General features: G+C 43.2%; 1 protein-coding gene across 4 annotated transcripts in view; it reads left to right on the forward strand.

The window, feature by feature from the left end:
• The window catches only part of PROM2 (prominin 2), an 84,031-nt gene extending 74,535 nt beyond the window's left edge, over positions 1-9,496 (forward strand). For 2 of the 4 annotated variants that reach the window (XM_066593076.1, XM_066593075.1), the window contains one exon: positions 663-9,496. Coding sequence is in view for 2 of the 4 variants with exons in the window: in XM_066593075.1 (XP_066449172.1) it covers positions 663-681 (19 nt within the window). In the remaining 2 variants the exon portion in view is untranslated. The remainder of the gene's footprint in view (positions 1-662) is intronic. The other 2 variants (XM_066593077.1, XM_066593074.1) reach the window with 1 other exon arrangement.
• Positions 9,497-13,309: the final 3,813 nt, after the last annotated feature.

Below are 13,309 nucleotides of genomic sequence, written 5' to 3' on the forward strand. Positions count from 1 at the left end.
TTCACCCTCATATGCGTTTTTACTTTTTCTCGCGGGCGTTGTAAAATTGCAAGAACGGACGTTTTTTCTGCCCTCACGGACAGCGTTTTCTCGCCCATTCACACGATCAGGAGCAACGTTTTTTAGCAAAAAAATGCGTCGCACCCCGGAAAATCCTTGCTCTGCCAAAAACCTCTAGATGCCTTCCAATGCCTATATAGAGGCAACTGTAAGCTTTTACCTGCTGAAATGCCTCCCCCTCCCTTTCTTTGTCCAGCTCCCATAGGAGTCTATGGGAGCCACCAATATATATATTGGGCAAGAGATAGTTCCAAAACTATCAGGTAAATGTGTCGGCGCGTATTTCAGTCGCGTATGTTCCATTTTTCGTAGTCCGACGAATTTACGCACCATATGTTTACCTGTGTGAACGGATGCATTTGAAACCAATGCCTCAGATGGTCGCCTATATAGCCATAGCTATAAAAATGCGCCCTTTATGCACTTGTGTGAAAGAACCCTTGATATATGTTTGTTATCTAGTTATCTAGTCTCCTAGGAATAAATACTTATGTCTTGAACTGTCTGTGAAATTTTGTATGCTATTCCTGTTTATGTCATTTCAATCTCCCATACTAACATTGTCGCCATCTGTTTTCTGTTTCTTTGGGTTTGTTGTGCAGACTCTCTGAGACTCTCTAGCCCGCCATCTTTGCTACTTAATTTCTCTGCTCTACCTGCAGAGGTCCAACTCGCGAGGAGGAGAATCTGTTCCCACTAACTCCAAACATATATGTTGAGAGAAGCTCATTCTGACCTCCAGAGGGACAGGTTTTTTCTATGAAGCTGAAGAATCCCCAAAGTCTACGGTAAACCGGTGATGGAGTCCACGTCATCGTTGGTTCACAGAATTAAGAAATTTGTTTACAAGAGATAAACTATGTGCAATGGCTAATTTAAAAGAAACCTTAAGGAGTAGAATAATATGAAAATTACACAACTGGAACTATATCCGGTACCAGTGTCCTTTAAACGTGTTGGGTTCTCCAGTGCGAGAGATGTTCTTGAGGGTCCTGAACAGAAGGCTCCACCCTTTCTAAGGATATTTCAATATGGGTTTTCTGAACCAGGCAACACCTTAAAGAAATTCATCTATGTACAGTACTGTATAGAGGTTTGGAACAACCTCCCTGTTGAGTTCCCCTAAAAGTGTACCTAGAAGAATTGATGCTGCTTTGAAGATAAAGGCTGGTCACACCAAATATTGATTAGATTTAGATTTCTCTTTTGTTCCTTCACTTTGCATTTTGTTAATTGACAGAACAACTATTAACACTTCTATTTTAGAAAACATTTCTGCTTTACACAATTGTTTCCACACATGTCTAAAACTTTTGAACAGTACTGTAGGTTTACATGATTTAGGGTCAGCTATAATAGTAATCAGATGTTGTCATGGTTTTACAAGTAACCACTACTCTACAAGAACCGAACCTAACAGAGCTACCATCTTGTTGAAGAACTAGTCCATGAATCCATGAACCAAGATATACAAAATCATATATGATGAATGTGTAATGCTGGCATGTTGTTACTGGATGGATGTGGTTCCTCATTTGATTCCAAAGACTACAGTATCTAAACAACAGTTCACCTTTATGAATGGCCAACCTCAACAACCTTAAGATCAATACTACAAGACTATGCAAGGCATGTTCTTGGATATAAGTGCACAAACTAAGCAAAATTTAGAGTCAGCCTTTATCAAAAATGGAAAACATTGAAATTCCTAACCAATAACCTACCAAGACGGCTAAGCAACTCCGAGGAAAAGTGATCACAGCATTAATGTGCCAACGAGTTATAGAATATGGATATGTCCTTAATTACCTTTCCTCTTGGCTTGACATATCGCGAGATGTGTCGTGAGATAACCAGCTTTGAAAGAAAAACGTGATTTTGCAATACTCTGCCAGGAGATGTCTATGCTGCATGTTTCTACTTTTACATGTGGCCACCCAGTAATACTTGTGGAAATTTAAGGGAGGACACATCTGTATTTGTGCTTATACTGTGTATAAATGTTATAATACTGTGAAAATCATGTCAAAAAGCATTAAGCCTCATGCACACAACTATATTGCAGAGCTGTGTTATACATATACATAATACAGTGCCATAGACTGCCATAAACCTATACTGTACTTCTGTATGCCTTTTTTAACAGAATCATATGCTACAAGACGAGGCTTCCTATAAACAGAACCTCAGAGACAGAGTCTTGTGATAGGCTTTAAGACCAGGGACAGTCTTTGTGGTGCATTGAAAGGAGCATAACAGAAAGTTTGGCATATGAGGTTTCTGACCCCCCAGGTGCAGATGTAGCAAAGTTCAACTCAATTGTGATCACTTGCTGCAACAATTTATCCCCCAAGCTACATGTCCGCTGTCTTGGGGTTATATTTGACTCTGATCTTTCCTTCACTCCCTACATTCAATTACTTGCAGTCATGTCATCAGCACATCATAAATATTGCCAGAATTGGCCTTTTCCTTACTATGGAAACAGCAAAAACTTGTAAATAAATAATAATCCCCTTTATTTATATAGAGTGTGCATGTTAGGCAGCACTTTACATCAGTTGACACTGGGCTGTCCCCACTGGGGCTTACAATTTTTTAATTCCCCTATCTGTATGTATTTGGAGTGTGGGAGGCTTTTTTACCTGTAAACTATCCCATTTTCAACCTATCCTGAATGCAGCAGCCAGGCTTATCTTTTTATCCTATTGTAACACCAATATCTCCACCCAGGGTTGGCTCCAGGTTTATGTAGGCCCTTGGGTGTCAGAGTCTTAGTGCGCCTCCTTGCAGTGTGTAGCACACATATGGCAGTAAATCAGAAGCAGCACATACAGTGGCTATATAACGGTATCTCTACACAGGTGTTTCCCAGACCATGTATGTGATTACATTACCGTTATATCCAGTGATCACAGGTGATGTCCTCTCTGACTGGAGTTGTTCCATTCCCCTTTTCTCCTGTTTGTGGCCCAGACCACCATGACAACATCTCCAAGCCACAACTTGTCTCTGTGGAACTTAATACACAGCCTATCTTTAGCTCTTTGTTTTTCATCACACCCCCAACATTATCTACACCTTTACAAAACCAGTTTTGCCCCCTCTCAATAATAATGCCCCCTTTTCAAAAATAATTCTCACTTTGCCCCCTTTCAGTGATAATGCCCACTTTTACTAATAATGCTCCCTTTTCACCCTTCCAACAATAATGTCCTAACGTCATTATGTATGTAATAAAAAAAAACATCACATACTCGCTCCCTGGCAGCTGTAATGAGCACACTATCTCTGGTCACCAAGTGGAGGGGGCCACCCCTACCTCAGTGGGCCTCAGCATCTTCTAGGGTTTGCTGGGTGCCGACACGGGGGCCTGCCTCCACCCTATGCAAGTAACTAGGCATTGCTTCTCCATCCATTATAGAATACAATTTAAACTCCTAACTCTCATCCAAAAAGCTTTCCATTGTGTTGCCCTGTATCTCCTCCCCCATCCTTGTCTATAATCCTACACATTGGCACGTCACTGCCAGCGCACACAAACCTTAGTTAGTCCTGACTAGTTAGGGTTAAATATCTCCCTGCTGCTGTTAGCTGAAGTCTAGCTGGTGATTTCCAGCTCTGTCAGCTAATTGGTATCCTCATTAATTATGTCAACAACTGTGCTGTCCATGAGGATTGACAGAGCTGTTAGCGAATCAGCAACTTCCCTTTAGATATATAATCCATCCCTTCCTGGCTGGAAGTTCTAGTTATACAACTCTAGTTGTACTCTGGTCTTCTCAGTTCTCACAGCTACCTGGCTACTGTCTGGCTAGTACTCCGCATTTATTTTGTATTCTGAGAAGTTTTGTCTATTACCTGCAGTCTGTTTGCTGTTAGTTTTGTTGGTGTTCAGTGTTTTACGTGAAGTCTTTCTCTAGACCCCAATTCCGTTATCCAGTTTTTCTCTGACTTTAGAACTCATCTTATTGAAACAGTGGGGTTGTCCTTTTCGGAAAGAGGTGTTCCTCTTTGAGGCGGGTCCTGTTGGAGAGGTTCAAAGTCTTCCACTCAGATCTGTACCCCTTTCTTTGATCCACTCCTGTGACTTAGCCACCTTTAGTCTCATGTACACACGACTGCCCAATCGGCTCCAGTACCTTGCTGACCATAGTTTCGTCAGCAGTCACGGACATATGTGACACCCATACTCTCCACTCTGATAATGACATTACACTAAATTCTTCCTCAATCCGAACCTCCCACTCCCATGCCCAAGATTTTTCCTGAGCTGCACTAGTTCTCTGGAATGCACTATCCCAGACAATCAGGTTTACCCCCAAACCGACAGCTTTAAGATTGCCCTAAAGAAAAATGCTAATTTAACTATTCTCCACTCACCCATCTTCTATATTCTCCCTCAGAACCTGATCCCTTCATTTTACTGACTCCCCCCCCCCCCCAACCCATACACCCTAACGCACTTAATATCTGCATATCTGGGCTGGTGACCAGCTCATACAGTTTTATGTATAGTAGTCTATGTATATAAGATGGCTGGACCATTGTACAGAACAACAATTTGTACCTCTTGTGTCACCTATTTACTCATAGATTGTAAGCTCTTGTGAGGTGGACCCTTACCCTTATTGTTCAAATTGTCTATTGGTTTAGTACTCAATGAATATAAAGAAGAGTTCTATTGCGCTCCAAGCAAAAGTGAAATGGGTTGTACTCACTCGGGAGAGGGAAGGAACCCAGTGTACACCGGGTAAATAACTCCCCCCCCCCTCCCCTCTCTTGGTCCAGGAAGGCCTTGTATAATAATGTTGTAGGTCCTGTGTCCTATGCCAGGTATAACCAGGTCCACAGCCAATCCGTGCGGTCAAAATGACTCAGTTTTTTAAAGAGGTAACAGAAGGACTTTCCACCTGGAGAGTCCTATGTACATACAACGCGTTTCAAGATTCGGGGGCCGGCGTGGGTGACAGGTGAGTTGCGGCGGGGAGGAGAGAGGGAGAGAGAGATCTCCCCTCCGTTCCTCCCCGCTCTCCCCCGCCGCTCCCCGCCCGCCGCCGGCCCCCGAATCTTTAGAGACAAGCGGGAAGATACTCGGCTAAGGCACTACTCGCTCGAGTAATGTGCCTTAGCAAGTATACTCGCTCATCTCTATACTCAATGTAATGTCTGATTTTGATTATGTTCCACCTGATGTGTTAAGTGCTGTGGAAAATGTTGGCACTATATAAATAACAAAAGTGATTGATAAGACAAATACACTGTGGCATATATATTTTTCTGAATGCATTAAGGCCACTCTCATACACAACTCCTTTTACAGCTTTTACCGAGGCATTTCAAGCGTCGCACTAAACGATGTAAAACGCCTCTATTGATTTCAATGGGGCTTCTCAGACTAGTGTTCAAATGTGGCATTTCTAACACCACATTTTTCAAACACTGTCTGTTCTATTTTCACATTTAACCCCTTAGTGACTAAGCCTGTTTGCACCTTAATGACCCCAGTTTGAAAACTAGACCCCTTAACAAATTCATCAGCACACATAAGAATGAAGACTTTCACCCCAAATGTGTTCAGAAACATACCCATTGTAGCCCCAATCTGCTTACTAGATGCATGGCTAGGCCTGTAATGGAAGGAACACCCTTCGGCTTTCAGGGCACAACTCAATAAATTTCAGGCCCCATTGCTCACTTAGGCCTTTTTCACATGGGCGATGCGATATCGCCATGAGAAGATCGCATCGGGGGGGTGCGATATCGCTGTATTTTTTGCAGCGCTCTTTTTCTACGATTTTCGGGGGGGGGGCACTATCAGCTCCCTGCGCGTCTACCCTGAATCTCCGGCAGACTTACTTGAAGTCTTCTGTCATCACTTCCTGGATTGGAGATTCAAAATCCCCACCTCCAGGAAGTGCTGGCTGTGATTGGTTTTTGAGCACCACGGCTCAGTCAATCAGAGCCAGCGTTCAATGAACCAATCACAGCCATTGCACATCTCCACACAGAAAAACCTAAAAACATTTAAAACTACACATGTGGCCAGTACCTTGCCCCTAGATTGCACTACAGACAGCTAAAAATAGTAAGTAAACATACAAATATATTCAATACTGAAAGTGCCATGTGCATTACAGGCTAAGGATATACATATCCACAATCACATATAAGACCAATGATCCCTCCTGCACCATATATCAAAAATACACCTGCAAAACAAATGCAGTGATATAGACACAATACTAAATCTGCATGGAGGAGTCACTGTTTAGCCTGTCTCATGGTAGCAAGGTCCCTGGCCCCTCAACTTTACGCTAGTGTGAGTCTCTAACGGACTTGGTCCCATCATAAGGCAGCGGAAACGCAGTCCTAAGCTTTCACTCACAACCTGAAGGTTGCAAGTTCAATCCCCGTGTGGTTCAGGTAGCCGGCTCAAGGTTGACTCAGCCTTCCATCCTTCTAAGGTCAGTAAAATGAGTACCCAGCTTGGTGGGGGTAATAAATAAATTAGCTGAAAGCACTGCAGAATAAGTTGGCGCTACACAAATAACAAGATTTTATTTATATGGGCCTTCCACAAAAGTTCGAGCATACGGCATCCTTTCATCTCCCTTTACTATTTCTAACGGGACTAGTAATTATTAGGAAATTAATACTACTAGTGTTTCTGGTGGCACATCACACGCAGCAGCTTGATTACCACAGAAGACAAACACAGTTTGGCTCCTCCCATAGCAGTGACATCAACACCGATCCTTTAGCCCACCGGATCTCTGTGGTGGAGATAAATCAGTGTGTTCTGTCAAGACTGCTGAGTTGTATTCTCATTTTGTTACTTTTGTCCTCCCCTTCCAAGAGCCCTAACTGTGTTGTTCTTCTGTCGGTCAGATTCTGTGTTTTATATATGTTGTAGGACTTTTGATGATGTCACCAGGAGGCGGAGTAATGACATCACCAGGGGTGGAGCATAAGCATCACTCACACATACATATTCACAGACAAGTGGTCGTTAGTAGTTTGACTAGGCACCAGTGCCCCTAATCTTCTCTCCTATATGCCCTAGTGATGGAGCACTTAGTGGTTGCCATATGTACTAATTATGATATCAAGGACCTAACAGTAGGTGTTCATGATATAAAGCCAATCTATACGCTGATGATCTGCTACTATACGTCACTAATTATAGAATCTTATTCCCTTTAATTTTAAAGGAGTTTGCGAAATACAGCTATATTAGCAATTTCAAAGTAAATCTTTCTAAAATGGAAATTCTTAATATATCTCTTTCACACACAGAAACGGCTTCCTTCAGGGAATCTTTTCCCTTCTATTGATGTTCCATCTTGCTTAAATATCTTGGTGTTCAGGTGCCATTTGAACTATCAGCTGTGCAACTTTAACTTTCAGCCTTTATTATCCCATGTTGCAGCTGACCTCCAGTCTAAGGGGTGACTTGGTTTGGCAAGATGAATGCTATCAAGATGGATATTTGGAAGAAATTGTTTTATTTGTTTCAAGCCTTGTCAATCATTTTGCCTCAATCTATTTTTTTAAACAGTTTTCATATGTAGTTTTTAAATTTGTGTGGGACATGATGTGGCCATGTTGAGAGCCAAATTAGAAGGCGGTACGAGTATCCGGGATATTCTACTTTATCACCAAGCCTCCATTTTTACATGCTTGGTAGACTAGTTTCATGCTGCTGGACATAAACAGGGGTTAGATCTTGAATCTTCATTCTCTCCATTAGCCCTGCACTCCATATCATGTTTTCTTATCCAAGATCTATTATCATTATGCGACCGCACTGTAAACACATTTCAGGCCCATTAATTCCCCTATTTGATAACCCAGGCTTTCCCCCCTGGTGTGGGTGTGAATCGGTTCCTAATATGGCCAGAATGTCCTTAATTACAGTTATGCCATACCTGAACTAACCCTCAAGCTCTTTCTTCACTAGCGGAATTTCAAGCCCCCTGCCCCAGGAGCTCCATTTCACGGTTATCTTATTACCACTGGCGATCTTTTCTTTTCACCCCTTTACGACACTTACTTCACTGCCTACATCACTGGAGTCCCTGTTTCTGCAGGAGTCTTACCCTGCCAGAACCATATCCCAGTTATTAAGCATTTTTCGTCCAGCCGCTAATACTGTTCCGCCCTGGTTTGTGGGTGCCTAGGAATGCGAAATTAGCACACAGTTCTCCTCAGAGCAATAGTTGAAAGTCTTCATATATACCCATAAATTAGTTATGGAATGCGAGGCTCAGGAAACAAATTTTAAAATCATCTCTAGATGGTACCATTGTCCACCTGACATTCATAGGATGTATCCCCTTGTCTCTAAGGAGTGCTTGTAGTGGCCCAGTATATGCTTTCCTGGCCCCCTCAATAATGTCATACATGTATGTCTTATGTAGATGCTCTGTGCAAAACAGTCTTCGTGATGGGTTAAATGTTTGCAAAGCCTGGAGACTGTCTGTAAATGTATCAGTTTATGACCTGTTATGCGGTATGAGAGAGGTTATAAAAGTGAGTGTTTGAGAGTTGGAAAGGGTCCATGTCTTTTGGAGTTGTAGTCAAGAGGTCCAGCTACATGGAGGTACCTTTAGCCCTCATGAAGTAAAGCATGGAAGAGGAGGAGAGGTTTTCCCAGCTTGGATGTGCATGTGAGGAGGAAGGAGTGAGCCCCACCTAGGGGTGTCTGGAAGAGGGCCAGCGCTGCCCTGGCCTTGGCTGTGTGCGTTCCTCTGGGAGGGAGCATGGTAAGAGCCACCGTGACAAGCCAGCATCTTGCCCTCCCAGCTCCTCAGTGTATGCCATGTGTCCGGGGTCACCCTAGGGGATGCTGCATGCTGACGTGGTCATGATGCGACGTGGTCATGAGGCTCCATGCTCCACATTTGGTGTAATTAACCAATGATATGTGAATTGACATAAAATAATTTGCCCGGCAACTAGTGTATTGTGGACTTGTCCACAGATACACTTGTTGTGAGACGAAGCATTTTCCATCAATTCACATATCATTGGTTAAGCATTTTTTGGAAGTCCACAGATTGCCCTTTTGTCTATGATCCCTGGCACCTTCTGTTCAGCTAATCGATGATTGTTAAACCATTTTCCCACTGCAGTACAGGTGATAATTCCTGGACACTGGCACTCCCATGTTTCAGGAATGAATCACAGAGGTTGAAGTTTTTTCTAGGATGGAAGAATTGGTCACCACGGATAAAGTCGATGAGCTTGTAAAGTCAATGTAAACCTTTCAACACTGTGTAGTTTTAAGGTCCAACATACTTTTTTCTCCCCTGTCCCCCTGCACATACAGTCCTATCCAGCTGAACTGACGAAGGGGTTCGTCCCCGAAACGTGTTTTTAATTGCTGGTTTTTATTTTGTGAAATAATAAAAAAGAAGTGCTTTCACCATCACATACTGGACCTTTATCTTCATCTTCTAGTAGCTTAGAGGGTTGCACCTCCATACCAGTATTTTTCTATATCGTTTTCGCATCATTAGTCTAAGACTTTACGCGCTGTTTTGATTGGCCAGTGCTGCCCAAGTTAGCGGCACTAGCCAGTCACAGCAGCATGTAGTGTCATAGACTACCGATGCATACTAATGTACAGTGTGCATCAGGTAGTCAGAGAAGCGTTGCAGCCATTCTTGTTTGTTCAGGCATGGAGGACTGTTTTATTTAATTTCTAAATATATCTTAATTGTAGGGTTGGAGTTTTGTTTCTCTGATATAGAGTTCCAAATCCCTTGTATAGCTATGTATTACGTCTGAGTCAGACACTAAATACCTCTTCCAGGTCAGACATAATCTGATGTCCTTAAGAGGAGAAATATACACGCAATTTGTAAACGCGGAGAACAATTTATATCAAAATCACAAAGTGGAGAAATGGGAAATCAGACCCTAACCTAATAATGCAAGATGACTCCTGCCCTGATGAGGGTAACCCCACGACAGGAACCTGGTACGTCCCTGACTCTGCCTAGATAAAAAATAGGGATGTAATTAGCTACTCAAAGTAACATGGTATAAGACAAGAATGGAAATCAGTATGCTATGCACAGGATGAAATACAATAGCAAAGCAGTCAGGAGAAACATATAACCCCACAGTAACCAAATAAACCAAACAGACTTATCTGATAATGAGGCTGGATGAGGGCTAACAACTTGACCACATACATTCTGCTAACCAGAATTATAACCGGCATCTTCCATGAGGAGGAGCTTGAATAAATGTAAACAGAATGGTGAGAATTGGCTGGCTGGCACACATACCTCCCAGCCAACCAATTCCTGTACACACCTGCAGAGAAGTGATCATGTCAGCACCGAAATGACACTGCGCATGCATCGGCGTGTGGATCACATGGGCTGAAGCTGATGCTGTGATGTCACCTCAAACTCGAACCAACATGGCCAGAATTTCATCACACTATAGTACATCCATGCGGAATGGAAAAATCTGCTACAAGTTCATGCTAATCCATAGCAAAATCTGGATCAGAAAATTGGTCATCTGAATGGACCATTAGAATTAGGTTCTCTTCCCTGCTATATCTACTGGTAATTACACCCATGATTCAACTCAGCGGTGTAGCTATAAAGGGAGAAGTCACAGTTAGGTCTGATGCCCAAAAGCTCCTCTATCATATAAGAAGGCATCAGTATTATAAATGGCACATGCTAAGGTGGGGCATTGTTACAGATTTTGCTTTTGGGTCCAGAAACTGCAAGTTATGCTTCTGATTCAATTTACTGAAGATCTTATGCTCCATTGTAATAATAAAAGTACAGCAGCCTACAATAGAGATGAGCGAACGCGTTCGTCCGAGCTTGCTATTCGTGCGAATATTAGGGTGTTCGGGATGTTCGTTATTCGTAACGAACACCATGCGGTGTTCTGGTAAATTAAACTTTCTTCCCTGAGACGTTAGCGCTTTTTTTTGGCCAATATAAAGACAGGGAAGGCATTACAACTTCCCCCTGCAACGTTTAAGCCCTATACCACCCCCCTGCTGTGAGTGGCTGGGGAGATAAGGTGTCACCCGAGTATTGAAATCTGCCCCTCCCGCTGCTCGCTATGGATGCATTCTATATGCGCTCAATGGGGCCAGCGGCAGCAGCGCTGACCCCATTGAGAACATATAGAAGACAAATCCTTCTTCTCTGGCACAGCTGTAACAGCTGTAGCAGAGAAGAACGATGTTTGCCCATTGAATTCAATGGAACCGGCAATACAGCCGACTCCACTGAATGCAATGGGCTGCCGGCGATCGCAGGATGAATGGTCGGAAAGGGGTTAAATATATAACCCCTTTCCTGCAATTCATCCAGAAATGTGTTACACTAAAAATATATACCGGCGTATAAGGCGACGGGGCGTATAAGACGACCCCCCAACTGTCACCTTATACGCCGGTAATACAGTGGAGCAAAGAATAAAAAGCATTACTTACGTTTTTAGATGATCTGCGGCGCTCCTGCAGGCTGTCACTCCCTCCTGGTCCACGGCAGACAAGCTTTCTCCACGAAAGACTTTAAATCCCTGCCTCCAGAAGCACATGTGCCTTCAGCCAATCACAGCCAATGACAATGATGTCATTGAATGGCTGTGATTGGCTGTGTTTCTGGAGGCAGGGATTTCAAGCCTTGAAATCCCCGCCTCCAGAAACACAGCCAATCACAGCCATTCAATGACATCATTGTCATTGGCTGTGATTGGCTGAAGGCACATGTGCTTCTGGAGGCAGGGATTTAAAGTCTTTCGTGGAGAAAGCTTGTCTGCCGTGGACCAGGAGGGAGTGACAGCCTGCAGGAGCGCCGCAGATCATCTAAAAACGTAAGTAATGCTTTTTATTCTTTGCTCCACTGTATTACCGGCGTATAAGGTGACAGTTGGGGGGTCGTCTTATACGCCCCGTCGCCTTATACGCCGGTATATATTTTTAGTGTAACACATTTCTGGATGAATTGCAGGAAAGGGGTTATATATTTAACCCCTTTCCGACCATTCATCCTGCGATCGCCGGCAGCCCATTGCATTCAGTGGAGTCGGCTGTATTGCCGGTTCCATTGAATTCAATGGGCAAACATCGTTCTTCTCTGCTACAGCTGTTACAGCTGTGCCAGAGGAGGACGATCTTTATGCTGACAGTGGGGGGGGGGGGGGCACTCTTGCCGCTATTGTGGCTTAATAGTGGGACCTGTGAACTTGAGATGCAGCCCACCATGTAGCCCCTCGCCTGCCCTATCCGTCACTGTGTCATTCCCATCACTTTCCTGAATTGCCCAGATTTTCACACATGAAAACCTTAGCGAGCATCGGCGAAATACAAAAATGTTCCGGTCGCCCATTGACTTCAATGGGGTTCGTTGTTCGAAACGAACCCTCGAGCATCACGGGAAGTTCGTTACGAATAACGAACACCCGAACATTTTGGTGTTCGCTCATCTCTAGCCTACAAGTTTTATATATTACTATTATTTTATTGGTGCCAAATAACTCAGAACTGAGAGGTACCAAGCCAGAAAGCTGCTCATACGATTTGGAACAAATCCTCAGCTCTGGATAAGTGAAGAAGCTTTGAAGCCACCGCCATGTACCTAAGCTGCCTCTCCGAGATAATGTATTCATTGTTCTACGTACAATGTTCATATGCAGTATGTAAATAAAGCCCTGTTCTCTTTTGGACAGACTTACATGACATATTGATTCTATTTCAAGTCGTCGTTGACAACTGCTAACGAGCATTAACCCCCTAAGCCTCCGCAGCGCTTCAGTCTTCATACAGTTACCTCGCTGGAAAATCAGAAGCACATGGTTTATGCAAATGACTTTAAAGAGGCATGAAATATAGCTATAGAGAACATCCTGTTACTGTAATTATGAGCTTTCACATTAATGGGCCCCAAAATCCAAATTAATAGCACATTAATTAATAAGTTCATGCATGTCCAGAGATGGGAGATTGGATTCATTTGCAGCCTGATTCATTATCGGCGCTCACTAGGGGCAGATTTATTCGTTTTACACAAAGCTGTTTCTACTTTTATCTATGACATATGAGGCGTAAATGAAAAATCTTAGATTTGTGTGGTCCCGGTCGAGCGGATTTAGTTAAAGGAACAGGATAGCTGATGAGGTGCATCCATTAGAGTGTATCAGAATAAAAGGAATGGCTGAATGGTTTCAAGGCTATATAAGTAGTATAACAGTGTTGAGA

This window comes from Eleutherodactylus coqui, chromosome 2 (genome assembly GCF_035609145.1).
Source record: "Eleutherodactylus coqui strain aEleCoq1 chromosome 2, aEleCoq1.hap1, whole genome shotgun sequence".
NCBI lineage: Eukaryota > Metazoa > Chordata > Amphibia > Anura > Eleutherodactylidae > Eleutherodactylus > Eleutherodactylus coqui.